Raw genomic sequence first — 27910 nt, forward strand, 5'->3', positions numbered from 1 at the left:
AGGGTAAAACAAAAAAAAAAAAAAAAACAATAATTGGCAACATCGTCCATTTCGCAATTTTTTTTCAGTCGTTATATAATACACCATACGTGGATCAGGTTCTATTTCTTCGCTCGTTATGTTGTTGAGATGAAAAATCGCGAAGGTGGGTATATAGAAAATTTAAGCGATACGCGAGAATTTTCCGCGAGACCAAATATTTCTAAGGGTGAATAAGGAAGGAGATAAAAATGAAAATGGAGGGAGAGGGGGGGAGAGGGGGGAGGGGAGGAAAAAACACGTACGCACCGAGACAAGGAAGGAAAATTTGGCGAAGCGAACGACGGATCTTATAGCTTCGTTGCTAGATTTATTTCATGGAGGAAACACCTTGCAACCTCCAGCCAATTTCGTTGCCAATCCTTTTACCTTTGCGAGAGGAGTAAGAGAGAAAGAGAGAGAAAGAGAGAGACAGCAGGGTGAGGAGAGGGTTTCTCCCTATGGAGAGGAGCTGCGGCCTGTAAATCCATCCTCTGTAAACACGTTTCATACACACTTTCCTCGGTTATATTCGCGTCTCGCGGGGTATTAAGTGTGAGGTTCTTGTATAACCCGAGTTAGAGGTTAGACTGTCTGAATTCAATACGATGTTGATGAAATATTGTGGAGATAGTGATTGAAACGATACTGGAGTAGAATTATAGTTGAAATTTCAAGTTACAAATGCACTCGCGAAACAATGAAATCGTTACGAAACTTGAAAGGTACAGATTTTTTATATGAGAAAGAGAAAGGATTTACAATTTCAATTTCTCTCACCAAAAAAAAAGTTTCACACTTTTTGCATGAAAGAGAGTAACAAAGTTTTTCTGGTTTACCGTTACAAGTAAGACTAAATTTACTGAATTTTCAGCGTACGCCTTTGAAACGAAATCCAGAAAACATTGATATTCTCTAAAACTCTGTATGGAAAGATTTACCGAACTGTCAATTTTACAATTTCGAAACAGTATGAAAAAAAGGTCATGAATTTCATCCAAACAAAAAAAAAAAAAGAAAACAAAGAAAAGTCCTTTTCGTATTTCTCTGTACTTTTTTGTGCACGTCAACCGTAATGAAAAAATTTCGAAACATAAGTTTTGAAAATACGTGTCTAAAATTTTCAGAACACTGCCATCAACAGTTTTGTATAAAATTTATCACTGTATCAAATTGAATTTCATTTTCGCACTTTAATGAAGAAAAGGTCGTTCATTCGATGTATTTTAAAACATGCGTGATCAATTGACGATGGTTAGTGAACCGTAAAGAGTTTGAAAAAACAAAATAACGGAAACCTGATCAGTTCACATCACACATTAATTTACTTTTAATTCTGATGTTTATGGAAAAAAAAACCAAAAAAACCAAAAAAAAAACCCGAGTTTCCACGTCAAAAGATTTGGATTTTGTTTCCCTAAGCCTACCCGGCTCGCGAGATTGATCGATGAAGACCCGATGCTTTGAGAAAGTCAAATATTCAGTATTTTATCGAGAGTATTAACATCGGAAATCCAATCGGGCAATAAAATTCTGGTTTTACAGTAGCGGGGGCACGAGGGGAAGGCCGAGAAGAGCAATAAACCGGCGACAAACAGCCGGCTCTTAAGTACCCATACGGGAATGTATGTCTCTATCTTGTATCGAGAGCATATTGCCGTCATCCACCCTTCCAGACCCGCTCAACAAGGCGTTACGATAGCCTGAGGATTTGACGTTTTTAGATTTCGATCAAATATTTGACAACGTCATAATACCCAGGCAATCGGATACGCGTGACAATGCAAATGGCATATAAAGAGGAGAGCCGGCGACGATCCCGCGACACATCAATAGTGAGAGACCTGCATTCCATTCGTCCATGGATATTCGCTCTGCAGCCAATCGACGATTGTGATCCGTTCGATATTTAATCTTCTCGGCTGCGGTTCGCCGGTCGGGAAATTTGCACGAAGTAAAAATGTAAAGTTAATTATTTCTCCGTTTTTTTTTTTATTTTCATGGTTTTCAAAGTGAAGCGAATGTTTTTTTTTTCTTATTTCACTTTCTTTATTTACTTTTACTTGCTTGAAACGGGAAAGGTTTGCAACTCGTGAGCAGTTTTTTTTTTTTTTTTATTCCCTACTTTCAACGTTCATTTTTCTTGTTCCTTACCTTCTACCCCCCTCGAATAGAAACCTTGTTTCAGTTCTATTTCCTATAAATTTTATTTCAAACTCTGTACCTTCGACCGTGTGGTGAACTTAAAAGCAAGATTCTTACAAAAGTTTTAAAACCTGGTTGAAAAAGTGAAATTGAAATTTATCCAATCGAAATTTTCTAATAAATGATACTTAGGAAGAGTTCCCTCGTTAATAAATCTAAGATTTTGATGAATCAGTGCTCGTTTTGTCTGCGAATGGATCTTTGACAACGTTGACATGTTTTCTAATCAAGTATAAATTCGTTGAATAATATAAAACTTTTGTGATCAATTGAAGAGGTGTAGAACAATATTTATCTCGGGCTATTACTAGAGTATTTATTTAATGACGGAATGAGCAGTAATTTATGAAAAATGTGTACAAGCTGTAAGTTTATTGGCATTGAAAAACAGACGAAATGACGCGATTGAATAATTTTATATTTTATTTATCTTTTTTTTTTGGAAACTTAATTTCAAATTCCTCTTGATAAGGATTTGTTTAGATTGAACTTGCCTGATTCCAGTCGCATCTTGGTTCACAAATTCCGGATAGTTCAAATATTTTTTATCTCCGATCCTGTATCCATCAACTAATGCGCGAATCGTTTACACGTCAACAGCTGTAAGTTGGATAAAATAAAAAGAAAAGGAGAATGCGGATGGGAATAATCGTTCTTGGGCTGATAGCCCTTCTTGGCTGTAGTTCGGTGAATGGTGATACGGAATGGTGGCAGACTATGTCTCTGTATCAAATATACCCGAGGAGTTGGAAAGACAGTGACGGCGATGGGATTGGAGACCTCCAAGGTGAGGATGAGCAAGATTGAAACTTACCGCCTTCACATTTTCGTTTCCAAGAAATTTCCGTTTCATATTCTCGCGGCACCTTAAGCTGACGTGAAAAAAAAATTCATCAGCGTTAACGTACCACCTAGTCTAGTCTCTTCGTCTTACCCTTTTCAATTATCTCCGTCACTCTGGTTCTTGTTGCGCAATGTTCGTCGTGCAATCAACGTTTCGCGCTCGTTTATTAATTTAGCAATGGACAAACACGATTCATCGTTATGGCGCTGCACAACGGATGTACGTAATTTGGAGTTGAATTACGGAACATAACCTTGACGACTGGTGCTCGGATGTATATTATTACGGATGATGTAAAGAAAAGGTTATATTGAATAAAGATTCACTCTCATATTTACTTCTTCACACCTACGCCGATCGGATCACGGACTCGATGCACGCGATATACTTCTTAGAATGGTTATACACATACACACGTACGCAAGTAAACTGCATCCGTATTCTGCTTGGCTTAAACTTAACTTATATACCACCAGCCAAATTGCGAATAAAATTCGCATAAAGTACCCACCCGGTCTACAACGAAGAATGATTACACCTGCGCGGCCGAGATTTCAAATCGAGGGAATACCTGAATTATGGATCAGGCAAGCGTCGCTTCAAGTCTCAAAACCAGCCGTGGGAAGTTTAAAATTTTCTCAAACAGTAAACTTGAAATTAGACGCTTCGCTATTTTTTTCTAGTCAGAAAAAAATGATTTTCACGTTCTCCAGGTACCCGATTAAGAGTGTAAAATTTTTAACGCAAAACATGAGTGTTTTTATTACTAGGAAGTATTTTTTTCACAATTTATAGTAATAGACTCAATTCGGCGAAAGAGTAGAAACTTAGGACAAACTTAATGTGCTGATGATGATCTTGTTTTTTTTTTTTTTTTTTTAAGGAATTGAGAGCAAGCTAGAACACCTGGTCGATGCAGGAGTTGACGCGTTTTGGATTTCACCAATTTACCCGAGTCCAATGGCGGACTTTGGATACGACATTTCAGACTTCATGGACATAGATCCAATATTCGGAACCTTGGATGACTTCGACAATCTCGTAGCGACGGCAAAGTCGCTTGGACTGAAGGTCGTTATGGATTTCGTGCCAAATCATTCGTCGGACGAACACGAATGGTTCATAAACAGTATGGCGAGCGTAGATCCGTACACCGACTACTACATATGGAAGAATGGAACAGTTTTGGAGAATGGAACCATCACGCCCCCCAACAACTGGGTAAGTCAAGTTCACCATAAAGCTGTGTGATGCTCATTCCCGTGCCCCCGATGACCGTACTCTATGTTCAGGTCAGTGTGTTCGGTGGTTCAGCATGGACTTGGAACAACCAACGTCAGGCCTACTATCTCCATCAGTTCGCCGAAGAGCAGCCTGACCTTAATTACTGGAATGAAGAGGTGGTCGCGGCGATGAAGGTAGCCGAGATAACCTTGCTCAGCGAGTGACCAACTCCGCTGGGTTCGATGTTTATGGTTCTTGGTTTGTAGGAAGTTCTGGTCTTCTGGTTGGACAGGGGTGTCGATGGTTTCCGAGTCGACGCCATTCCTCATCTCTTCGAGGATTCAACATTCCCCGACGAACCGCTTACCGGCGACACCGATGACCCGACTGACTATGGCTACGTCGAACATGACTACACGAAGCATTTGCAAGAGACTTACGATATGGTGCAGCAATGGCGCGAGGTCTTGGATAACTACACTGAGAACTCGGACGGTGTACCGAGAATAATGATGGCCGAAGCCTACGCCAACACCTCGATGACAATGAAGTACTACGACTACGGAGCACATTTCCCTTTCAACTTCAACCTCATCAGCAACGTGGACGGCTCCTCAACCGCCGCGGAAATCAAAGAGTCCGCCCTCGACGAGTGGCTGAATAACGTACCCGATGACGCAACGTCAAACTGGGTGGTTAGTATGAGAATTCAATCTAAGCAGATGGTGGAATTTTCCGAATTCGATTGATAAAAATTTGAGAACAAGCAGTTTGGCGGTTCTTGTTTAATCCATGTATCGATAATTTTTTTTTCAGATAGGAAATCACGACAAAAACCGTGTTGCCACCAGATACTCTCCGGAGCAGGTGGATACGCTGAACATTATAAATTTGCTTCTACCCGGAGTATCGGTAACCTATTATGGGGAAGAAATCGGTATGGAAGACCAGTGGATATCGTATGAAGACACGATGGACCCACAGGGATGTAACCAGGACGAGGACTCGTACGAATCGTACTCGCGAGATCCTGCGAGAACCCCGATGCAATGGGATGCGACGACTTCAGCTGGTAAGAAATACATCGGAGTTGTTTGACAGCCTATATCGACGGAAATCGTTCCTCCTTATCGCCAAGGTAAACTGTTCCACCTTCATTCCTTCACAGGATTCTCTACCAACGAGTCAACCTGGCTACCGGTAAACACAAATTACCTCACCTTGAATCTCGCCGCTCAAGTCGCAGCCGACACGTCCCACTACAAGGTCTACCAAGCTCTTACAGCCCTTAGGAAGGAGGCGGTCATACAAGAAGGATCCGTCAACGTTCAGCTGATAAACAACAATGTCTTTGCTTTCATGAGGTTAGAACGAACCGTAAAATAAAATTTTTTTTCATCGCCTGGTCAGAGTACCAGAGTACCAGAGTCACAGAGCTTGAGGATCGATCTAGTCATTTTTAATTCTTCTTGATCGGTGTAAAACGACTCGAATTTTTATTTTAGGGAGCACAGTGGATCTGTTCCGGTGATGGTCGTGGCAAACATGGCGAACAACTCGGAGACCGTCAGTCTAGAAGTGTTCGACAACGCAGCTGACACCCTTTTGGTGTCGATAGCCAGCGTTGACTCCAGTCTAACTGAAGGGTAAGCGATTGAATGCTTCTGAACACTGGTTATGATCATCGTAAGCATAAATTTTATTGTTTGAATTGCCTAACGTGACTATCTTCCTCGACGTATCATTGACAGGAGTGAAGTGTCCAAAACGAGCCTTGAAATCTCCGCCTTGTCTGCGCTCGTTTTGCGAAGTGGTGCCGAAGCTTTGATCTCCAGTGGAATCATCATCCTGTTCGTGACGGCCCTGGCTTACTTCCATCACTGATGATTTCGTTCTCTGATTAGAGAGTTGATTCGACTTAGTTCAGTTTTTATCATACATCTTAGCTATCGCGTTCACGTCATATCAAAGGGATTTCAGCCGGCACTTGTGCGTGGTTTGAAGAGTTACAGTGATTATCATGTTACATGTACTGATATCAATTCAAGAATATCTTTAGCCGTTACCAAAATATTTTTTAACGATGGAGGTAGGTTCGTTAATTTTCTATCGTCTATTTTCAATCACTATGATTCAATCATTTGGAATGCTGGAGCAAACTCGCGTCAGTCAGTTGAGTCGGTATTAAAGATTTAAAAAATCATGTCAATTCGACTGTAACACAGTTATTGATAAACAATCAATTCACACGTGTACATAAAACCATGTTTACGATGTAAGTTGTAATTTTTAGCAACACGTCCGGGTTATTTTCCGGTATGGTCGTCAGATTAGGAACAACGCTTCATCTTCTTATTGTTTGTTTCTCTTTTTTTAAACATATTTAAATAAAGTCACTAGTTTTCTTGTAGATGGGCCCGTTAATTGCATGCTGACAATCACTTCTATCCTCTCCACAATAATTCATAATCATATTTACTTGTTATCCTGCAGTTATTAATCATTGTCGAATCAACTACATATACAAAATAATGATTCGGACGATTCCCGTCGCTTGCAGTGACACACTGATGATGATTTTTATGGTAATTTGAAAAATGACAGGCGTTTCCTGCATGGATTACATAACGGTCAGGTACAGCATGTATCAATCAGTGGAATCGCGTTGAAAATTATCTGCCTCTTAAATAGTCCTGCACATACATACATATAGCTTGCAAATGCTACCGGGGATTATCCAGCCGGAAGATAATTGAAACGGTCAACGTACATTTGGTGTATCGAGTCTGATAAACGTACCAACCGATATGCATATATAGAGGTGATCCGACGATCTTACCGCACAATGTGTAAGACCTAGTCCCTTCGACGGACTCGGTCGACGGTTTAACGTGGTTTCCTTTTTCGTTTTTTGGATACACAGCGATACTGAGAAACTCACAAAAGGTACCAACCGTAGTTTCATCTGATAATTAGGGATGGTGTTTTAATTCTACATCCCATAAATGAAGTTAAATCGAGGTACACATGCCTTAGGGGGGTTCTGAATTTGAACAGACTTTGATATTTTTGGCAATGAAAATTAATCGACATTTATAGGGAAAGTCTTATACACGGCATGTAGTAAGGTGATTATCACCTTTGACTTTAAATTGTAAACAATTGTGAAGGGAAGTGCATTTACCTGAATTCCTATTCTTTTCGACAATTAATGACGTTAATGCCTTTTCACTAATTAGGAAAAATGAGGGGTGTGCTTGCTTTTGCACTGCTAGCTCTAACGGGCTTGAGCTCCGTTAATGCGGATTTAGACTGGTGGCAAACGATGTCGGTGTATCAAATTTATCCAAGAAGTTGGAAAGACAGTGACGGTGATGGTATAGGGGATCTTCCAGGTAAATATAAAGAATATTAAAAAGATTCTCCCGCATTCGGATCGTTTGAGGAAAATGTTTCTGGACATCTATGAAAATGGAATGTTGATTGGATTTCGTGATCGTAAAATCTCTTTCGTCTATTGATATTAAAACATGACATAATTTGGTGCACAATAAGCACTGGTACTAGGAATTTTTCTCCCAATCAAACACAACAAGTAAGGAGTGCAAACGAAATTTTCGATCAAATATTTTTTACCCACTGTGTAGGAATCGAGAGTAAACTTCAGCATCTCGTCGACTCTGGTATCGACGCGTTTTGGACATCACCAATTTATGAGAGTCCAATGGCAGATTTTGGTTACGATATTGCAAATTACACGAATATTGATTCGATATTTGGCACCCTGGAAGACTTTGACGATTTGGTAGCGACGGCGAAATCTCTCGGACTAAAAGTGATCATGGATTTAGTACCGAATCATTCGTCGGATGAACATCAATGGTTCACTAACAGTTTAGCGAGTATCGATCCCTACACGGATTACTATATATGGAAAAATGGTACCGAATTGGAGAACGGAACCATCGTTCCCCCCAACAATTGGGTAAGCGGTCCTCGAGGATTCGATTTGCTTTCATTATTATGTTATTGAAACGAGTAAGCGAGTACTTTAATTATACAAAAATGCATTCGTTTACTGTTCAGGTGAGTGTATTTGGTGGTTACGCCTGGAGTTGGAGATCAGAAAGGCAGGCTTACTATCTGCATCAGTTCGCTGAGGAGCAGCCTGACTTAAATTACAGAAACGAGTATGTTGTTCAGGAAATGAAGGTGAGTGGAAACAACATATTGACTGGTGCATTAAGATCTGGTGAAACGGGCTTTGATATGAACGGTAACGTAAATTATTAGGATATCATCGAATTCTGGTTGGACAGGGGTGTCGATGGATTCCGAGTAGACGCTATTCCATATCTTTACGAAGATGAAAGTTTTCCGGATGAACCTCTCTCTGGAACAACTGACTCTCCGACGAACTACAGTTACACACTCCATTATTATACGCAAGATCAAGCGGAAACTTACGAGATGGTTGCTCAGTGGCGACAATTATTGGACGACTATTCTTTCAAGACCGACAATATTACGCGAGTACTAATGATGGAAGCTTACACGAACACGTCGCAGACCATGAAATTCTACGATTACGGAGCAAACTTTCCTTTCAATTTCGGGTTTATTAGCAATGTCGACGGCTCATCGACCCCGACGGAGATCAAAGAATTAGCCATCGACGAATGGCTTGACAATGTGCCCGATAATGGAACGTCAAACTGGGTGGTCAGTATATAATTTCAATTTACTCATATATAACGTTGAAGATTCATCTCAGTCAAATGGATATTTTTCCATGTTAATTGGCCGCGTTTTACAACTACAGCAAAGCGTTGATTAATACGCCTCTGATTACAGATAGGAAATCACGACCAGAGTCGAGTGGCCAGTAGATACAGTCCGGAGCAAGTCGACGCGATGAACATGATCAACCTTCTCCTTCCCGGGGTCTCTGTCACTTATTACGGCGAGGAAATCGGTATGGAGGATCAATGGATATCTTGGGAAAATACTCAGGATCCGCAAGGCTGTGGTGCTGATGAAGACACGTATGAAGACTACACGCGAGATCCTAACAGAACACCGATGCAATGGGACGCAACGACTTCGGCTGGTAGGAATCGTTCTGAGAATAGCTAAACGTAAGACGCCTATTAAACTCACCAAACGACATTGTCAATGATTTCACGTTACCTCCTTCACAGGATTCTCCACCAGCAATTCAACTTGGTTACCAGTGAACAGCAACTACCTGACTCTGAATCTCGCCGCTCAAATCGACGCTGATGTCTCCCATTACAAGGTGTTCCAAGAACTGACAACCCTGAGAAAAGAGGCAGTCATACAAGAAGGGACTGTCAACGTCCAGTTGTTAAACGATAACGTGATGGCTTTCTCAAGGTTAGTATTACGTCAATTGTCTTTCGAATTGTTATTTCCCTTTGTCTTCGCTTCCAAGTATCGAAGTCACTATTGACAAATCATTCGACCACGCTGCGAATAGACCCGAACGAAGCTTGTACATAAGGTGGAAAGATCGGTGGAAATAATAAATAATTCTCACTTATCAAGCCCGATGTATTAGATGCTCTAAATATTTGTAGGGAGCTGGAGTCATCTTCTGATAGCATAATGATCGTCGTGACCAACTTCGCCAATCATACGGAGATGATCAGCCTTGAAGCATTCGAAAACGCGCCCGACACTCTTGTTGTATCAATCGCCAGCATTGACTCAGACTTGACGGCAGGGTGAGCAATTGGATATTCCTGTTGTAACCACTCAGGTTTATGGTGTACACTACGAAAATGTATTTCTTTGAACACGGTTTCCCTGAACCCATTTATGACTTTTGTACTGGGCAATGTTCACAGGACCACAGTTTCCAAATCAAGCTTGGAAATTTCTGCCTTGGCTGGACTTGTTCTTCGTGCCAGTACTGCGAGCGGTGCCAGTGCGGTGGTTTCCAGTGGAGTTATCACACTTTTCATGGCAGTCTTAGCCAACCTCCGTTACTGAAATTTTCGTATTCTGTGTACTGAATAAACAGTGATTGAGTTTATTTCAACATATGTCAGTTACCTGGCGCCACAATGAACAGATCTAAGAGCTGCTTGAATAATTTAAGGAGTTGCTGATTTGAATCGTATGATCTTTCATTTGGGTGAATATTGAATAGCGTTGTCTATGGACCCAGAATTCAAGTCAAATTTCATCAAATATTTTCTGGAAAGCGATCATCGGTTGACTTGACTCCTTCTATTTACACGTGTACATAAATCCATGTTTATGAAACCATGTTATGCATATAATGTCAACCAACACATTAAGATTATTATTTCGGAGCGTGGCTCTTTAGCTTTAATTTGAATAAATTTATTTGCCTTATTTCAGGATACTTATTAACCAAACACCAAATAAAATTATACAGGTATTTGCCCTGTAATTTTCAACAATAAGCTCATGCCAGTAAAATATGCAAAATTTCAAATATTCAAGGCTAAAAGCTTCCTGTCTTTAAAAATTACGTTCTACAATTGTAATATAAGTAATTCAATTCGAGCACAAGATTTATATTCATTATCGAAAATTATCTTGCAATAAAAAATGGAAATCAAATAATAGAAAGAAGAAATAAAAAATCAAATACGAATTCAGCTGCTTACTGACAGCTCGATATAGAACCACATGATCCTTTCATCTAAAAACGATCCCTGATCTCTTTGGCAATCTCTATCGACGCCTTGACCACGATTACTTCGTTATTATTTATTTTGTTTTATTTTTTTGACCAAATCTACCTTCAATTTTTATTCAATGTTGTTATCAGTTGTGGAAAAACACTTAGAGATATCGACCAGCTGACACAAGGTATCCATTAATAATCTAATGATTTGGACCAATCGGAGTTTAGCGGGAATTCGACGGTCTTGATCGACAGTCCAACGCAGATAACTCTGTTATCGATTGCCTCTTGACTTTTTTTTTTTTTGAACCTTATTTACTCTTTTACTTTTCATTAATCTGTCGGGGCAGGGCACTTGAAGATATCGAATCACAGACGGCGTTATAAACTATTTTAATTGGTTCATTTGAGGAGATTTCTAACTGTAGAATCTCTGAGATGGCGCGACCAAAGTTCAAAATGTGAGCGTGGCTGTGATTGTTTGCGATTTGAATCAGTCTCAATCGTTTCAGCAGAGAAGGTAAATCAATATTCAATACGGACTTTTTTACAGTACTAAAATGAGTTTTTATCTTTACTTCCATTCGATGAGAAAGGACGTTTCGAATTTCAAACGTTACGATAGGGTGTAATCGTTCGTGTGAACTAGGAAAGATGCGCGGTGTCCTCGTTTCTGCGCTGCTTGCTCTTACGAGCTGGAGCTCCGTTAATGCAGACTTAGACTGGTGGCAGACCATGGCATTGTACCAAATTTATCCGAGAAGTTTCAAGGATAGTGACGGTGATGGAATAGGAGATCTAGCAGGTAACAATCGGAAAGAGCGAACTTTCCACCATCAAGTTTCTTTCATTAGCTTTTATTCCGAAAACGACGTTTAAGATTTTTGAAATAATCCAACAGCTTGGCCGTTAAAAATTGGACCAAGCAAGGTTCAGTTCAAAGAAAATTCCTGATCACTTGTTAACCACTATCTATTCAGGGATCGAGAACAAATTGCAGCATCTCGTTGATACTGGTATTGACGCGGTCTGGATATCACCATTTTACGAGAGTCCCATGGTAGATTTCGGATACGATATTTCAAATTTCACCGCTATTGATCCAATATTCGGTACGATGGATGACTTCGACAATCTGGTAGCGATGGCTAAATCCCTCGGGCTGAAAGTGATCATGGACTTAGTACCGAATCACTCGTCGGATGAACATGAATGGTTCATTAACAGTTTGGCGAGCATTGATCCCTACACGGATTACTACATTTGGATGAACGGTACTGAACTAGAAAACGGAACCATTGCTCCTCCTAACAACTGGGTAAGTTGTTCCCGAGGATGTGGATTGCTTTAGATGATTTCATTGGTCTAATGAATATACCAGTGCTTCCGTAATACGAAAATGAATTGATTGTTCAGGTGAGTGGCTTTGGTGGATACGCCTGGACGTGGAGAGACGAAAGGCAAGCCTACTACCTTCACCAGTACACTGAAGAGCAGCCTGACCTAAATTACAGAAACGAATACGTTGTTCAGGAGATGAAGGTAAGCGCGTTCTAGACATAAGAAAATTAGGATTTGATGAACCGGGATTTGACACGAATCGTTGAAATTTTTAGGATATCATGGAATTCTGGCTGGACAGGGGCATCGATGGTTTCAGAGTCGACTCCATAATGACTCTTTTCGAAGACGGAACATTCCCGGACGAACCTCTCTCCGGGACAACTGATGACCCGACGGATTACGATTACTTACTTCACTATTATACACTAGATCAAATCGAAACTTACGAGATGGTTGCTCAGTGGCGTGAGCTTTTAGATGACTATGCTTTCAAGACGGACAATGTCACGCGGATCATGATGACAGAAGTTTACTCAAATTTGTCGATGACCCTGCTTTACTACGATTATGGAGCACACTTTCCGTTCAATTTCCGATTCATTAGAAGTGTTGACAGCTCGTCAACAGCACAGGAGGTCAAAGAATTAGCCATTGACGCATGGCTGGATAATCTACCCGATAATGCAACGGCGGACTGGGTGGTTGGTGCATTTCAATTTACAAATATAATCTCAAGCAACGGCTTATGAAATGTTCAGGTTCAAGCCAATTATAAGAGGTCGTAGAATAGAGTCAACGGGCCACAGTAGGCGTCATAATTCCGCGGTACGATATAAATAAATTTGTTCACCTCTGGTTTTAGATGGGAAATCATGACAACAGTCGAGTCGCTAGCAGATACACTTCAGAGCAAGTTGATGCGTTGAACATGATCAATCTCCTCCTTCCTGGAGCCTCGGTAACCTATTACGGTGAAGAAATCGGTATGGAGGATCAATGGATATCCTGGGAGGACACGGTGGATCCACAGGCTTGTAACCAGGACGAGGACTCGTACGAGTCGTATTCGCGAGACCCTGCGAGAACTCCGATGCAGTGGGATGCGACGACTTCAGCTGGTAAAAAACACTTCGAGTTACAATGTCAATGATTTTACACGATTCCCTTCACAGGATTCTCGACCAATGAGTCGACGTGGCTACCAGTAAACAGCAACTACGTCACTCTGAATCTCGCCGCTCAAATCGACGCTGATGTCTCCCATTACAAGGTGTTCCAAGACCTGACAACCCTGAGAAAAGAGACAGTCATACAAGAAGGGACTGTCAACGTCCAGTTGTTGAGCGACAACGTCATATGTTTCTCCAGGTTAGCATTACTTAGAATGTCTGCCAGATTGTGGTTTCTTTCAGTATTATTATCAATATCTGATAGTTATGTTGAGAATCACATCACCCTGAATCATTTCAGGGAGCTGGAATCATCCAGTGAAGATGCAGTTTTTGTCCTGACCAACTTCGCAAATAATACGGAAACGGTTAGCTTAGATGTTTTCGAGAATGCTCCTGACAGTCTAGTCGTTTCCATCGCTAGTGTTAACTCAACATTGACTGCTGGGTAAGCAGTTGAATATATTTCAACACTTTTTTTTATCACTAACCTGTGCAGATCTTCCATCTTAAGACGTTGGTTATTACTATTTTTCCTTCTTCCGTAGCACTGCAGTTTCCCGCAACAGCATTGACGTCCCTGCCTATGCAGGACTTGTTCTTCGTGCTAGTACTGAGAGTGATGCCAACGTCCTCATCTCCAGTACAAAAATCACGCTTTTCATGGCATTCCTTGTCTACCTTTGGATTTGATGATTCTTAAACTTTTCAATTCAAATTATCATTTATCTGGCCCTCAGGACAGGAAAATTTGAATAAACTGACTTATTGAATTGAAAAATTTTTATTACCACTGCAACACATGCACTGCAATCCCCAAAGAGCTTCCAATGTTATAAAAACTTTATTTTCAGTATTCTAGTTCTTGTTGTAGCTGGCCGATCAGTTGCGAAAAACCACCAGATGTTACGGAACATCTCACAGACGGTATTGATCACTATTACAACTAGGTCAGATTTTGAGGTGTATCCTCGTGAAATCTGTAAAATGCTTCCGAACGGAGCTCAAGGCTTAGGAGCATTATGAAGGTGCGAAATTTGAAGTATTTTCGGGAAAACAAAAAAAAAGGACATTCGATAACGTTTTATTTATCGATTATTCATCGAGTAACTGGCATCTGTATCGATGTTTTACCGACGATATTGATTGTTCAAGCTTCAAACGGCTAAAAAAAAACGTCTTTTGTTAAAATTTTCTTCTTCCTTTTGTTCATCAGTGATATCGTAAACACGTGGGTCTTAATGAGCAAAGATTAAAGGTGACCTGGTCCTCGCGTTACTTAGTCTAACAAGCTGGAACTCCGTTAATGGGGATTTGGGCTGGTGAAAAACGACGACATTGTATGAAATTTATCCGAGAAGTAGGATGGACAATGGCGTCGGTTGAACGGTAAATTTTGAAGGTCAATATAAAAATGGAAAAACGATTCATCAATCATTTTATGAATTTATCTCGGTATAAAAACCAATATTAATATCATGTGTGATTTTGCGAAAAAAATATCCTCACTTTAAGAATGATTCACTACCAAAACTAAGATTTTCTTTTCACTAACGATCTGTATGGTGATCATTTAACAGGATTGACATTTCAGAAAGCAGATTGGAACTTTCTGTCTATACCGTAATTGTTTGACGCACCACCATCGAGAGTTATGCCACCAACATCGTTCCCAGTGGAGTCATTGCGTTGTTTATATTATGGTGGTTTTGGCTTACTTTCTGCTCTGAAGGTTTTGTCTTCCGATGAGTCAGCGAATCAGTTTGGTTTCCCATGGTTTAGTTCTTTTCTACACCGCATTATTCACTTTCAATATTTTCATCATTCATGTGCAACAATGTCCCATAATTGATCACGTTACTCAAAATCTCAAACAATTGCAAGGGACTTAATTCGACAAATCTAACTAATTTCAATTCAGTCCAAAACTCACACCAATTTTATTGAACATGTAGTTGCAGGCAATATTTAGTTGACCGTTAATATTCAAAAGTCTCTATTTATTCATGTTTACGTGACTTGACTCAATTCTGTTGTTTTGTTTTACGGTAAAATATTATTACCAAAAAAAAAACCAAAAAAACGGTTCTGCATTATTCCGAATAAGGCATCAACGTCATGAATGGCCTGTAATTATCATCAAATCAATATCGAAGCATTCTTGTTCACTACATTCTGCACTTGAATTATCTTTCGATCTACAAAACCATATTAGATCCTAATTCTTTGATTATACCGTATTTCGATTGAGTACAGCTAGGTCTCAACGTGCTATCGATCTCTATCCAAGAGCAAAGATATGGAAAACTTTGGTTTAAATTCGGTGTTGAGAGTTTGATGGAAATCTGATGCCTGCTCGACGGCATCTATATATAGAGGTACCGTGATTCTGTCGCACAAAAATTTCGGCCTAGTCTCTTCGACAGACTGGGTCAGCGGTCCGACACGGGTCAATTTTCTTTTTTTTTTTTCACCTCTCGAAGTAAGTACTTAATGGTATTAAAACACCCACATGACGTGCTAATTGATATTTAAATTATGTGAAACGTTTCTGACCAAATTGAAAGGTATAAAATAAAGAGGTTAAACACGGGAAATGATTTTAAATCGTTCGGGGAATTGTTTACCCGAGCAATTTACTCAGTACTTGACGTCCAATTTGATGTGTTCAAGGATTAATTATTAGTTCATTCTCAGTTGAATTACTGTTATTCTTGTATTCTTTATTTCCTGGAAATTGATAATATCGTTAACGCGTGTGTTTCGATTAGCGGAGATGAAAGGTGTTCGAATCCTTTTACTCGTGGCTCTCGCGAGCTGGAGCTCCGTTAATGCAGATTTAGAATGGTGGCAAACGACGTCAGTGTATCAAATTTATCCGAGAAGTTGGAAAGATAGCGATGGTGATGGAATAGGCGATCTACCAGGTGAATATTTTGATCGAAAAGTAGAATCAAATGTTTCTGAATACATGCGCAGAAATTGATATTAATGCTGCTCTGATTTTCTAACGAAAAATTTGATATCGATCGACAAATATAACGAGGTGGTAAATACTCGACGATCCACTAATTATTATCGACCATCTGTCCAGGTATCGAGAGCAAACTGCAGCATCTCGTCGACTCTGGTATTGACACATTTTGGCTTTCCCCGATTTACGAGAGTCCCATGGTGGATTTTGGATACGATATTTCAAACTTCACGTCGATCGATCCAATATTCGGGACGATGGATGACTTTGACAACCTGGTAGCGACGGCCAAGTCCCTCGGACTAAAAGTGATCATGGATTTAGTACCGAATCATTCGTCGGATGAACACGAATGGTTTATCAAAAGTTTGGCGGGCACTGAACCCTATTCGGATTACTATATATGGCATAATGGTACCGAGTTGGAAAATGGAACTATTACTGTTCCCAATAACTGGGTAAGTTATCGTTGTGAATTAATTTTGTCTCCGATGATCCCGTCACTGAATCAAAGACAAGAGAATGCATTTGCTTCACTCGATTTTAGATCAGTTTCTTTGGTGGTTCCGCTTGGACATGGAGTTCGGCAAGACAGGCTTATTACCTTCATCAGTACACCGAAGAGCAGCCTGACCTTAATTACAGAAACGAATACGTTGTTCAGGAGATGAAGGTGAGCGAGTTCAAGACATAAGAAATTCAGGATTTGATGAACCGAGATTTGACACGAACCGTTGAAATTTTTAGGATATCATTGAATTCTGGCTGGACAGGGGCATCGATGGTTTCAGAGTCGACACCATAATGACTCTTGTCGAGGACGCATCATTCCCGGACGAACCTCTCTCCGGGACAACCGATGATTCCACGGATCACGATTACTTACTTCACTATTATACGGAAGATCAAATCGAAACTTATGAGGTGGTTGCTGAGTGGCGCGAGCTTTTGGATGACTATGCTTTCAAGACGGACAATGTCACGCGGATCATGATGATGGAAGCTTACTCAAATTTGACAATGACCCTGCTTTACTACGATTATGGAGCACATTTTCCATTCAATTTCCGATTCATTCGAAGTGTTGACAGCTCGTCAACAGCACAGGAGGTCAAAGAATTAGCCATTGACGCATGGCTGGATAATCTACCCGATAATGCAACGGCGGACTGGGTGGTTGGTACATTTCAATTGGAAAATATAGCGTCTTAAAATTGTGTTAACGAGCTATAGTGGGCGTTATTGGTCCACGGTACTATGAATATTGATTCGTTCATCTTTGCTTGCAGTTGGGAAATCACGACAACAGTCGAGTCGCCAGCAGATACACTCCGGAACAAGTTGATGCGTTGAACATGATCAATCTCCTCCTTCCCGGAGTATCGGTAACCTATTATGGTGAGGAAATCGGTATGGAGGATGAATCGATATCCTGGGAGGACACGGTTGATCCACAGGCTTGTAACCAGGACGAGGACTCGTACGAATCGAATTCGCGAGATCCTGCGAGAACTCCGATGCAATGGGATACGACGACTTCAGCTGGTAAGAAATACGTGGCGGTACAATGTCAATGATTTTACACGATTCCCTTCACAGGATTCTCGACCAATGAGTCGACGTGGCTACCAGTAAACAGCAACTACCTCACTCTGAATCTCGCCGCTCAAATCGACGCTGATGTCTCCCATTACAAGGTGTTCCAAGACCTGACAACCCTGAGAAAAGAGACAGTCATACAAGAAGGGACTGTCAACGTCCAGTTGTTGAGCGACAACGTCATATGTTTCTCCAGGTTAGCATTACTTAGAATGTCTGCCAGATTGTGGTTTCTTTCAGTATTATCATCAATATCTGATAGTTATGTTGACAATCACATAACCCTGAATTATTTCAGGGAGCTGGAATCATCCAGTGAAGATGCAGTTTTTGTCCTGACCAACTTCGCAAATAATACGGAAACGGTTAGCTTAGATGTTTTCGAGAATGCTCCTGACAGTCTAGTCGTTTACATCGCCAGTGTTAACTCAACATTGACTGCTGGGTAAGCAGTTGAATACTTTTCAACCCTGGTTTTGATCATTAAGCTGTGCAGCTTCACCGTTATTCCGTTTGAAAACCTTATCTATCTCCTAACTTAAGTTATTGGTTTGTACTATTTGTTTTTTTTTTCCGTAGCACTGCAGTCTCCCGCAGCAGCGTTGAAGTCTCTGCCTATGCAGGGCTTGTTCTTCGTACTAGTACTGAAAGTAGTGCCAACGTCCTCATCTCCACTGCAACACTCACGCTCTGCATGGCATTCCTGGTATCTCTCCAGTTTTGATGAATTTATAACTTCTAAGACTAAATTATTATTCCTCACAGTACTCAGAACAGGAAAATTTTAATAAATCGATTTGTCAAATTGTAAAATTCCTATCACCACTCTGACTGAATTTCCATCAAACTTTGAAGAGTTTTCAAGATAATTTTTCAAAAATTTACACAAAGTGATAAATTGATCAGAATGAACATATTAGTCACTTGAAGTGACACACTGATACTTATTTTCAATTTATAAGACATCGAAATTTCTAAAATCTTACCATAGTCCAACTCGAAGGGACAACCACTATTCCTACTTATTTCAACATTCACAGATAGAGAATACACGGTGATTTGCTATTGCCAAATAGTGAAACATATAGTCTCTTCATCGTACTTGATCGGCCGTCTAGCGAAGCGTTTTCTTATCAAAATTCAATTTTTAGTATAACAGTTCCTTTTGTAGTCCACCAATCAGCTGCAAGATAAGACCAGATGATACGAACCAGCTTGCAGAAGCTATTGGTTATTGTTTGAACTCGATATAATTTTTAGTCGCATACTCGTGAACTATGTAAAATCGGCATCAATATTCTGACGGTTTGTTGTATGAAGAATTTTCAATCGTTTTTGGCCAAGGGAAAGAAAAAAATTTACGTTCGACAACGTTTTTTTTTTATACGGTTATTTACCGAGTGATTGGAATCTGTGTCGTTGTATCACTGACGAGATTGATTGTTCAAGCTTCGAACGACTAAAAAGAGACCGCCTTGTGTCGAAATTTTCTCTTTTCTTTTGTGCATTAGTGATATCGTTGACATGTGGGTCTTAATTAGGAGAGATTAAAGATATCCTGGTCTCTGCTTTGCTTGGTCTAACGTGCTTGAGCTCTGTTAGTGGGTATTTAGACTGGTGAAAAGCGACGACATTGCCACTACCAGCAAAAGCTACTTACGGCGGTTTCTGAATACTTTTGATTTTGATGCTTTAGAATTCCGAAGAGTTAACAAATGAGTTTAATACACGATAGTTTAGTATTTCCGTACACCGCATTGAACATTATCAATATTTTCATCATCCATGTACGCAACAAGGCACCATAATTAATCATTTCGTTTAAAATTTGAATCAATGGCTAGTGTCTCAATTTAACTAATCCATCAAAATCTAATGCAGTCCAAAACTCATGGAAATTTGATTAAACACATAATTGTAAACAATGATCAATTCACTGGTAGTATTTAGAAGTGTGTATTCATCTATCTTTATGTGACTTGATTCAATTTTACTGTCTTGTTTTATCGTACAATTTTATTGTGGTACCGAGAGAAACGATTATATATTGTTTCGAATAAGGAATAAGGTAAGTTCACATTATTCGGAACTAAAATTATTTTTCAATCCAGAAAATCATGTTAGATTGTGATTTTTTGTATTATGTAATTTGATTAACTACAGCTATGTCTCAACGCGCTATCGAGTATTATCCGAGTGCAAAGATAAAAGAAATTATGGTCAAGATCCGGTGTTGGGAGTTTGATAAAAATCTCTCTGTTCGCCGATATTTATATATAGAGGCACCGTGATTACGTTACGAAAAAGTTAGGCCTAGTCTCTTCGACAGACTGGGTCAGCTGTCCGACACCGATTGCTTTGTAATCAATTTTTTGTTACCAGGTGAGATTTTTTTTTTTTTTTTTATTCCCCGAAGTGAGTACGTGAAAATATTGAACGGCCTACATAACGTGTCGATAATTACTTCAAGTAGATACTACCTACGGGGTTTTATTCCTAAATTATCTGAACCGTGTCCGAACAAATTTAATTGTGTGTGGTGTGAATTGAGAATATTCAAGCACCGGAATTGATTTTGAATCATTTGGGGAAGGGATCATTGATCCTCTACTATAGACAGTAATTTTTACGGTACTTGACGGCCGTTTTAATAAGTTTACATATGAAATAATAGTTTATTTGAAGTATGTACTCTTATTCTTATTGTTTCAACGCTTGTGTTTTAATCAGGAAAGATGAGAGGTCTTCTAATTCTTTCACTCCTGGCTCTGACGAGCTGGAGTTCGGTTAACGCAGATTTGGACTGGTGGCAAACGGCGTCAGTTTATCAAGTTTATCCGAGAAGTTGGATGGACAGTGACGGCGACGGGATAGGAGATATACCAGGTAGATATTATGAACAAAAAATAATCTCTAGTCAATTTTCCAAGCTTTTATGCAAATTTCAAAATTGACCGATAAAAATAACGAGGTGGTAAATTCCTGATGATTCGTTAATTATTATCGACTGTCTCTCCAGGTATCGAGAGCAAACTGGAGTATCTCGTCGATACTGGTATCGACACATTTTGGATGTCTCCTGTTTACGAGAGTCCCATGGTAGATTTTGGATACGATATTTCAAACTTCACGTCTATCGATTCAATATTCGGGACGATGGATGACTTTGACAACCTGGTAGCGACGGCCAAGTCCCTCGGACTAAAAGTGATCATGGATTTAGTACCGAATCATTCGTCGGATGAACACGAATGGTTTATCAAGAGTTTGGCGGGCATCGATCCCTACACGGATTACTACATATGGCACAATGGTACAGAATTGGAAAATGGAACTATCACTCGTCCTAATAACTGGGTAGGTTATTACCGCTGATTAAATTTGCCTCCGACGATCCAATCGGTGAATCGAATACACGAGAATACCTTCGCTTTACTGCATTTTAGATCAGCTACTTTGGTGGTTACGCCTGGACTTGGAGTTCGGAAAGGCAAGCCTACTACTATCACAAGTTCACCGAAGAACAGCCGGACCTGAATTACAGAAACGAATTAGTTGTCCAGGAGATGAAGGTGAGCGATCAAGAGACGATTACCCAAAAATCATCATTCGATTAATCGCTTCCAACTTTCCAGGATATAATAGAATTCTGGTTGGACAGAGGCGTCGACGGTTTTCGAGTCGATGCAGTCGACACTCTTTTCGAGGATGAAACCTATCCGGACGAACCTCTTTCCGGGCTGACTGACGATCCAACGGATTACGATTACACTCTCCACTATTACACAATGGCTCAAGACGAGACCTACGAGATGGTGACCCAGTGGCGCACTTTACTGGACGATTACGCATTCAAGACAGACAACGTAACGAGAATAATGATGATGGAAACTTACGAGAACGTAACGCAAGTAATGAAATTTTACGACGCTGGAGCGCATTTTCCATTCAACTTTTTCCTTATCATGAACGTCAACGGCTCCAACACCGCATCGGAAATCAAGGAATTGGCGATTGACGAGTGGTTGGACAATTTACCCGATAACGTAACGTCGGACTGGGTGGTTAGTAGATTTAAATTTTCCAATATAACGAGTCCCGCGTGAAATTCGTTGATTCGATAATCCCTGGTCGCAGATAGGAAATCACGATAGAAAACGCGTAGCCACCAGATACAGTTCGGAGCAAGTCGACGCGATGAACATGATCAATCACCTTCTTCCCGGAGTCTCTGTCACCTATTACGGCGAGGAAATCGGTATGGAGAACCTGTGGATATCATGGGAAGATACGCAGGATCCGTGGGCTTGTAACCAGGATGAGGACACTTACGAATTGTACTCGCGAGATCCTAACAGAACCCCGATGCAATGGGATGCTACTACTTCAGCCGGTAAGAAATACTCCCGAGTTGCTTTACCTTTCCGATCACCGAGCTGATTTCATTACTCGTCCATCGCTTCGCAGGTTTTTCCACCAACGAGTCGACGTGGTTACCGGTCCACAGCAACTACCTTACCCTGAATCTCGCCGCTCAAATGGAGGCCGAAGTTTCCCACTACAAAGTCTACAAAGCGTTGATTAGCCTGAGACAAGAGTCAGTAATTCAAGAAGGATCGGTAAACGTTCAACTGTTGACCGATAACGTCATGGCTTTCTCAAGGTTAGAATCTACCCCAATGACCATCGAATGATCCCGTTGTTCGGTCTCTGATGACGGTACCAAAGCCACCATGAATCTCAGGTGGCAATTTATTCTGTTGTACTGTAACGAATTCCGTTCCTCAGGGAGCTTGATGGATCCGATCCAGTGATTGTCGTGACGAACTTCGCGAACAACACGGAGACGGTCAGTCTAGATGTGTTCGAGAACGCGTCCGATAATATGGTGGTTTCTATAGCCAGTATAAACTCGGAACTGACTGAAGGGTGAGTGATTGATTATATCGTAACGATAGGGAATTTGATATCGAGCGCGTTCCCGCGTTCCAAAACTTGATATTCTCTGTAATATTTTGATGCTTTGACAGAACCGCGGTTTCGAGAAGCAGTGTTGAAATCTCAGCCCTTTCTGGTATCGTTTTGCGAAGTGGTACAGACAGCGGTGCCAACGCCATTCTATCGAGCGCATTCTTCACTCTACTAATGGCAGTCCTTGCTCGCTCAATTCGCTGCTGATTCAAACACCTCGATGAATGTAATCGCCTCGCTTAGTTCATCGTATCGTAACCGTTGCGATCACATCATCCTCACTTACGAGGTTTGGTTGTAGAATATTAGTATCGTCGTTGTCGTCGTCGAATGTTGAGGCGATTGTTATCCGTTCAGGTTATCGTTAATTGGAACGAATCGATGAATCGGTTATTGGCTAATCGGAATCTGGAGGACACAATAAAAAAAATTAAAAAAAAAATACTGAGGAATCGTGTATTTTCAGTTGTAAAAATTATCTGAATTTATCAAAAACTATTTTTCGTTTAATTCAATTCAGTATTGTGTGTCTGATAAGATTAGCCAAAGATCGTTGATCGCTCAGCGAATGTAATGAAACACCCAAGCGTTGCAGAATGCGACGTAAACATGTACATATAATAGCAATAACATTACATAAGGTATATTACCCTACAAGATAATACAATACTCGAAGTTATCACGAGCTACATCGAAAATGTAATTTGTGTTGAAATTGTGCGTGTAAGAAAATAAATCTAAAACACTTCTTTCACCAATTCAGACAGAAGTTAATCGGGGTTTTTAATTTCAGTCGAAATGATTGAGGAAAAGTATCAAACTTATTCAGAGAAACGTGTTCAACATTTCAATGGAAAACATTGTTCAGACTTTTGCGGTAATTTACAAAAGTTTAATTTTTTACGTATCTTGATTCGAAGACGAGAGTTAAAATAAACGTTCACTGCTAGATTGTAGTAGATAGGCTTCAAAAACGACAGGATCTGCGGTACGATTCGGTTGAAAATTTTATCACGTGCGTACAGGTATGTGAAATATATGCGTAACGTGAATAAAGTGTTGAAATGAAATTTCTTTCTTGCCCTAGTAACAAGATGGACACGAAGGAGGAGGGGGTCAGTCAAGGATAAAATTTACCAGCGAATGAAAAGAAGAAAAGATGAAAATATGTCCGGAATTCAATAACAGCATTCTTGTCGTCGCTCGACGTTTGACCGTCGCGTAGGCGTCGGTTCGTTTACCGAAACTCGAGGGGTTGTCGGGAAACTTTGTCGACTTCAACGGGCGAAGGATCGAAAATAAGAGAGATAAACGGAAAACGGCAAATTCGATGACAGCTAAGGATCGGAGGTGCCTCGGGCGGTTTTGTTTAACCATATTGAAGAAGCCTCACGCGTGTAGTAAAATTGTAAAATCAAGGTTTATTATAAAAGTAGAGTTCAAGCAAGTCGAGTTGAATTTCGTTAAAAAAATCTCTTCCCAACGAGGCAAGGAGTTATATGCATTAAAATGCAAATTTAAATATCGTAACTTCGGTTAGCGATAACTTTAGAAAAATTAGTTTCTTGTTTCAGTTTTTTAATACCAAAGTCGACCCGGTCGTCCAATTTTGTTTAATCAATTATTATTGATTTACAGGGATTTTTGGTGAAAAAGTTATCTAAAAATGTTGGAGCAGCGTAATTTCTCTGAAGTGATCATAGCGCCGTTTTTTCAACCGATATTCATGGGCTTCTTATTTTGTTCTATTCCAATAAAATACGTACTGTTTCGATGAAATTCAACGCAACTGTCTAAGATCGCAACTTTAGAATGGTTATAGTTCATCACTTTTCGCATAAAAAATATCATCAACCGTGTTTTGTACAATATCCGAGGTCCTCGCAATGCAAAACGGATTAATAAACGCGACCGAGCCCGCAGTCAAGTTCGTTCGTACAGTTTGATAAGTGTTTTTACGCGATTTCAACACTATCGCATACACCGAGCGAGCAATAAATGGCTGTGAATTTTTCTTTAAAAGTGCAGTATCGTTATCTCGTGAACGATTTTCCACTGAATGGCTATGTTTGCCATTGGGTGATATTATCGCTGCTGCATGGCAATCACAGTTTCACAATTTTAAAAAAGGGATTACTGGTAGAGAATTTTTACCAAGCCTCCGGTAATCAAGCTGCACCCAGAGGCTTCGAGGTATAAATGGAACGCAACGAGAAGGGCGTGCACAGTGTGTCAACGATGGGGTGCCTGCATGCCGTTCTCTTCTTGTCTCTCGGTTCCCTAGTTGTCGGGGAAATAACGAACAAGGGATGGTGGAAGGACACGGTCTTCTATCAAATCTACCCCCGAAGTTTTATGGACTACAACGGAGACGGCGTCGGTGACCTAAAAGGCAAGAATGAAACTCAATCCTTGTCCCAAAGTGAAAATAATCCCCGACTAACAGTCCTCCAATAATTCTACGTTAAAGGCATCACGTCGAAACTCGAGCACTTTGTCGACGCTGGTATCGGAGCGGTGTGGATATCACCGATATACACGAGTCCCATGGTGGACTTCGGGTATGACATAGCAAATTTCCGGGAGATAGATCCGATCTTTGGTAACCTCGCCGACTTCCAGGCACTCACTGCCAAGGCCAAGCAGCTGGGAATCAAGGTCAGCTTTATGCCGGACGATAAGATCCGAGGAGACGTAGTTCCGTCAAGCATGAACAAGTATCCAGCGCAAAAATCGAGATGCACATTTAGCTGGAGACGTCTTCTCGAGGCCTGCCATCTGGGCACGAACCTTTTCTCGTCCTCAACTTTACTCTGAAGGTTTTTTGACCGCAGGTGATCCTCGACTTTGTTCCGAACCACACGTCGGACGAGCACGAATGGTTCAAGAAGAGCGTGCAAGGTATTGCTCCCTATGACAAGTATTACGTATGGCGAGATGGCACAGTTGATGATGACGGTACTCGATTGCCACCCAACAACTGGATTAGCGTCTTCAGCGGCCCGGCATGGACGTTCAACGAGCAGAGGGGACAGTGGTACTTTCACCAGTTCGCCGAACAGCAACCCGATCTGAACTATTTCAACACGTTAGTGCAGTCGGAAATGAAGGTCGTTGAGGTTATATAAAATCTGGCAAAACGCTCGGTCAGACTTTGAGATTACCATTGATTTCGGCTGTTGCAGAATGTGCTGAGCTTCTGGCTGAGCCTAGGAGTCGATGGTTTCCGAGTGGACGCCGTGCCGCATCTGGTCGAGGTTGAGGACCTCACAGACGAACCACTGAGCAACACGCCGGGAGTGAATCCGAACGACTATCCGTACCTGGACCACATTTACACCAAGGATCACGAGCTCACCTACCAGATAATCAAGGAGTGGAAGGATCTGCTCGACGATTACGCGGACAGTACGAACACCGACGAGAAGGTAGGTGGAAGAATTGGCGCTAATTGAGCTTCATTACCGACCCGCTTCGCCGTTCTAGGTGTTGATGACCGAGGCGTACACGGACCTGCCCAACACCATGAGGTACTACGACTGCGGGGTCCAAATCCCGTTCAACTTCAAGTTCATAATGGAGATCAGTAACGACTCGACAGCCGTGGACTACAAGAACGCGATAGAAACTTGGCTGGACAACATGCCGAAGACGGGAGTGGCTAATTGGGTCGTGAGTGAATGTTTTTCCGAACCGATTTTCGTATCGATCTTCAACCGAATGTAATTTCCTCCGCTCTCTTGCAGATGGGTAACCACGACCGCAGTCGAACAGCCTCTCGATTTCCGGATCGAGCCGATCAAATGACGATGCTGGCGATGATACTACCAGGGGTCGCGGTCACCTACAACGGCGAGGAAATCGGCATGACCGACACTTGGATATCCTGGGCTAACACGCAAGACCCCCAGGCCTGTAATACCGATCCCGATCGCTACGAGGTTCATTCCCGAGATCCAAACCGATCACCGTTCCAGTGGGACGCTACAAAGAACGCGGGTTAGTTGATATCTCAATTAATCGTCATACGATTTTTCAATCGATTATTCAACCGATCACCGACCGATCTCCAGCCGATTTCTTACCGATTTTCACCCTAATGCAGGTTTTTCGACCAGCGCAACTACTTGGATACCGGTCAACAGCAATTACCTGGTGTTGAACTTGAAGCAGGAAAAACAGGACCTGATTTCTCATTACAAGGTTTACCAAGCGCTGACGAAGCTCAGAAAGGAAACGGTGCTTAGAGAGGGTGAATACGAGGTGAAGATCGTGAACAATCAGGTGCTCGCCGTGATTCGTACGCACGTTGAAGGAGGTGTTACTGAGAAAGTGATACTTTTGATAAACTTCGACAATAGTGTCGGGAAGACCGTCGATTTAACGGCGTCAAGTATTGCCGATAAATCGGCAAAGACGAGCGTCTACACTTCAAACGTTCAGTTCAGAACCACCGTCGGGTAAGCTGGATATCTTATTTCGGTCCTTCTTTTCATACAAACCTAGTTTCCCGTTCATCACGATTATTTTCGCAATTGTGTTTTTTTTTTTTCTCACAGCGCTGAAATCGACGCTACGAAGATTCAACTTCCGGCTAAGGCGTCGATCGTTCTGCTCTCTCGCAGTGGTGCTGCCCACATAACCGGTAGTATTTTCTTAATGATTTTCGCCCTCGTCATTAAACACTTCCTGATACAAAGCGATTGAAAATTGTGAATCGCAAGGAGAGACAATTATTTTTTCTCTATTCATCGTCAAATGGGAATCCCGATGAAGACTAAAAGTGCGTAACCATACAAGTCGTAATATAAATTTTGTACATACACGCGTCTTAGGAAATATTATTTAATAAGAAAAAAAAAAAAATCATCGCGTATCGA

The 27910-nt window shown here is 41.0% G+C and overlaps 6 protein-coding genes across 19 annotated transcripts in view; 5 read left to right on the forward strand and 1 right to left on the reverse strand.

The window, feature by feature from the left end:
• LOC124177258 (calcium/calmodulin-dependent 3',5'-cyclic nucleotide phosphodiesterase 1-like) overlaps positions 1–27910 on the reverse strand; it is a 167214-nt gene that overhangs the window by 39476 nt on the left and 99828 nt on the right. The window lies entirely within an intron of this gene.
• LOC124177260 (alpha-glucosidase-like) lies at positions 1828–10675 on the forward strand. 4 transcript variants are annotated; one of them, XM_046559430.1, is made up of 9 exons: positions 1828–1972; positions 2824–3010; positions 3951–4288; positions 4360–4485; positions 4558–4986; positions 9146–9401; positions 9493–9688; positions 9892–10038; positions 10162–10675. In XM_046559430.1, the coding sequence occupies exons 2-9, from the start codon at positions 2857–2859 to the stop codon at positions 10304–10306; spliced, it is 1791 nt and encodes a 596-aa protein (XP_046415386.1). In that variant the 5' UTR covers positions 1828–1972; positions 2824–2856; the 3' UTR covers positions 10307–10675. The 4 variants fall into 4 exon arrangements, with proteins under 4 accessions (XP_046415386.1, XP_046415385.1, XP_046415388.1 ...); XM_046559429.1 differs by having other exon boundaries at positions 1831–1980; XM_046559432.1 differs by lacking the exons at positions 9146–9401; positions 9493–9688; positions 9892–10038; positions 10162–10675 and adding exons at positions 5108–5363; positions 5460–5655; positions 5797–5937; positions 6043–7238 and having other exon boundaries at positions 1831–1980.
• Positions 11332–14246, forward strand: LOC124177263 (alpha-glucosidase-like). Of its 3 annotated transcripts, none has more exons than XM_046559436.1 (9): positions 11332–11493; positions 11599–11778; positions 11954–12291; positions 12390–12515; positions 12590–13018; positions 13180–13435; positions 13490–13685; positions 13788–13934; positions 14035–14246. In XM_046559436.1, exons 2-9 carry the CDS (start codon positions 11628–11630, stop codon positions 14177–14179), a joined length of 1788 nt encoding a protein of 595 aa, XP_046415392.1. In that variant the 5' UTR covers positions 11332–11493; positions 11599–11627; the 3' UTR covers positions 14180–14246. The 3 variants fall into 3 exon arrangements, with proteins under 3 accessions (XP_046415392.1, XP_046415393.1, XP_046415391.1); XM_046559437.1 differs by having other exon boundaries at positions 11623–11778; XM_046559435.1 differs by having other exon boundaries at positions 11332–11778.
• On the forward strand, positions 15880–18872 carry LOC124177261 (alpha-glucosidase-like). 2 transcript variants are annotated; one of them, XM_046559433.1, is made up of 9 exons: positions 15880–15968; positions 16258–16413; positions 16581–16918; positions 17008–17133; positions 17208–17636; positions 17750–18005; positions 18060–18255; positions 18358–18504; positions 18639–18872. In XM_046559433.1, the coding sequence occupies exons 2-9, from the start codon at positions 16263–16265 to the stop codon at positions 18781–18783; spliced, it is 1788 nt and encodes a 595-aa protein (XP_046415389.1). In that variant the 5' UTR covers positions 15880–15968; positions 16258–16262; the 3' UTR covers positions 18784–18872. The 2 variants fall into 2 exon arrangements, with proteins under 2 accessions (XP_046415389.1, XP_046415390.1); XM_046559434.1 differs by having other exon boundaries at positions 15891–15968; positions 16261–16413.
• LOC124177264 (alpha-glucosidase-like) lies at positions 19653–23790 on the forward strand. Of its 2 annotated transcripts, none has more exons than XM_046559440.1 (9): positions 19653–20127; positions 20790–20945; positions 21079–21416; positions 21506–21631; positions 21695–22123; positions 22197–22452; positions 22527–22722; positions 22848–22988; positions 23090–23790. In XM_046559440.1, the coding sequence occupies exons 2-9, from the start codon at positions 20795–20797 to the stop codon at positions 23235–23237; spliced, it is 1785 nt and encodes a 594-aa protein (XP_046415396.1). In that variant the 5' UTR covers positions 19653–20127; positions 20790–20794; the 3' UTR covers positions 23238–23790. The 2 variants fall into 2 exon arrangements, with proteins under 2 accessions (XP_046415396.1, XP_046415395.1); XM_046559439.1 differs by lacking the exon at positions 19653–20127 and adding an exon at positions 20322–20441.
• Positions 25247–27829, forward strand: LOC124177259 (alpha-glucosidase-like). Its single transcript, XM_046559428.1, has 8 exons — positions 25247–25422; positions 25501–25688; positions 25865–26140; positions 26216–26458; positions 26517–26702; positions 26777–27029; positions 27136–27490; positions 27590–27829. Exons 1-8 carry the CDS (start codon positions 25269–25271, stop codon positions 27735–27737), a joined length of 1803 nt encoding a protein of 600 aa, XP_046415384.1. The 5' UTR covers positions 25247–25268; the 3' UTR covers positions 27738–27829.

This window comes from Neodiprion fabricii, chromosome 3 (genome assembly GCF_021155785.1).
Source record: "Neodiprion fabricii isolate iyNeoFabr1 chromosome 3, iyNeoFabr1.1, whole genome shotgun sequence".
Taxonomy (NCBI): domain Eukaryota; kingdom Metazoa; phylum Arthropoda; class Insecta; order Hymenoptera; family Diprionidae; genus Neodiprion; species Neodiprion fabricii.

Excerpts from the sequence above, each read along its gene's own strand:
- LOC124177260 (XM_046559430.1), top strand. The coding sequence starts at position 2,857 with ATGCGGATGGGAATAATCGTTCTTGGGCTGATAGCCCTTCTTGGCTGT. Across the intron at positions 9,689-9,891 it reads AACGTGATGGCTTTCTCAAG|GGAGCTGGAGTCATCTTCTG; the intron begins GTTAGTATTACG and ends AAATATTTGTAG. Across the intron at positions 10,039-10,161 it reads GACTCAGACTTGACGGCAGG|GACCACAGTTTCCAAATCAA; the intron begins GTGAGCAATTGG and ends CAATGTTCACAG.
- LOC124177263 (XM_046559435.1), top strand. The coding sequence starts at position 11,628 with ATGCGCGGTGTCCTCGTTTCTGCGCTGCTTGCTCTTACGAGCTGGAGC. Across the intron at positions 13,436-13,489 it reads GGATGCGACGACTTCAGCTG|GATTCTCGACCAATGAGTCG; the intron begins GTAAAAAACACT and ends TTCCCTTCACAG. Across the intron at positions 13,686-13,787 it reads AACGTCATATGTTTCTCCAG|GGAGCTGGAATCATCCAGTG; the intron begins GTTAGCATTACT and ends GAATCATTTCAG.
- LOC124177261 (XM_046559433.1), top strand. The coding sequence starts at position 16,263 with ATGAAAGGTGTTCGAATCCTTTTACTCGTGGCTCTCGCGAGCTGGAGC. Across the intron at positions 16,919-17,007 it reads TTACTGTTCCCAATAACTGG|ATCAGTTTCTTTGGTGGTTC; the intron begins GTAAGTTATCGT and ends ACTCGATTTTAG. Across the intron at positions 17,134-17,207 it reads ACGTTGTTCAGGAGATGAAG|GATATCATTGAATTCTGGCT; the intron begins GTGAGCGAGTTC and ends TGAAATTTTTAG.
- LOC124177264 (XM_046559440.1), top strand. The coding sequence starts at position 20,795 with ATGAGAGGTCTTCTAATTCTTTCACTCCTGGCTCTGACGAGCTGGAGT. Across the intron at positions 21,417-21,505 it reads TCACTCGTCCTAATAACTGG|ATCAGCTACTTTGGTGGTTA; the intron begins GTAGGTTATTAC and ends ACTGCATTTTAG. Across the intron at positions 22,453-22,526 it reads GGATGCTACTACTTCAGCCG|GTTTTTCCACCAACGAGTCG; the intron begins GTAAGAAATACT and ends ATCGCTTCGCAG.
- LOC124177259 (XM_046559428.1), top strand. The coding sequence starts at position 25,269 with ATGGGGTGCCTGCATGCCGTTCTCTTCTTGTCTCTCGGTTCCCTAGTT. Across the intron at positions 25,689-25,864 it reads CCAAGCAGCTGGGAATCAAG|GTGATCCTCGACTTTGTTCC; the intron begins GTCAGCTTTATG and ends TTTTGACCGCAG. Across the intron at positions 26,459-26,516 it reads GTACGAACACCGACGAGAAG|GTGTTGATGACCGAGGCGTA; the intron begins GTAGGTGGAAGA and ends TCGCCGTTCTAG.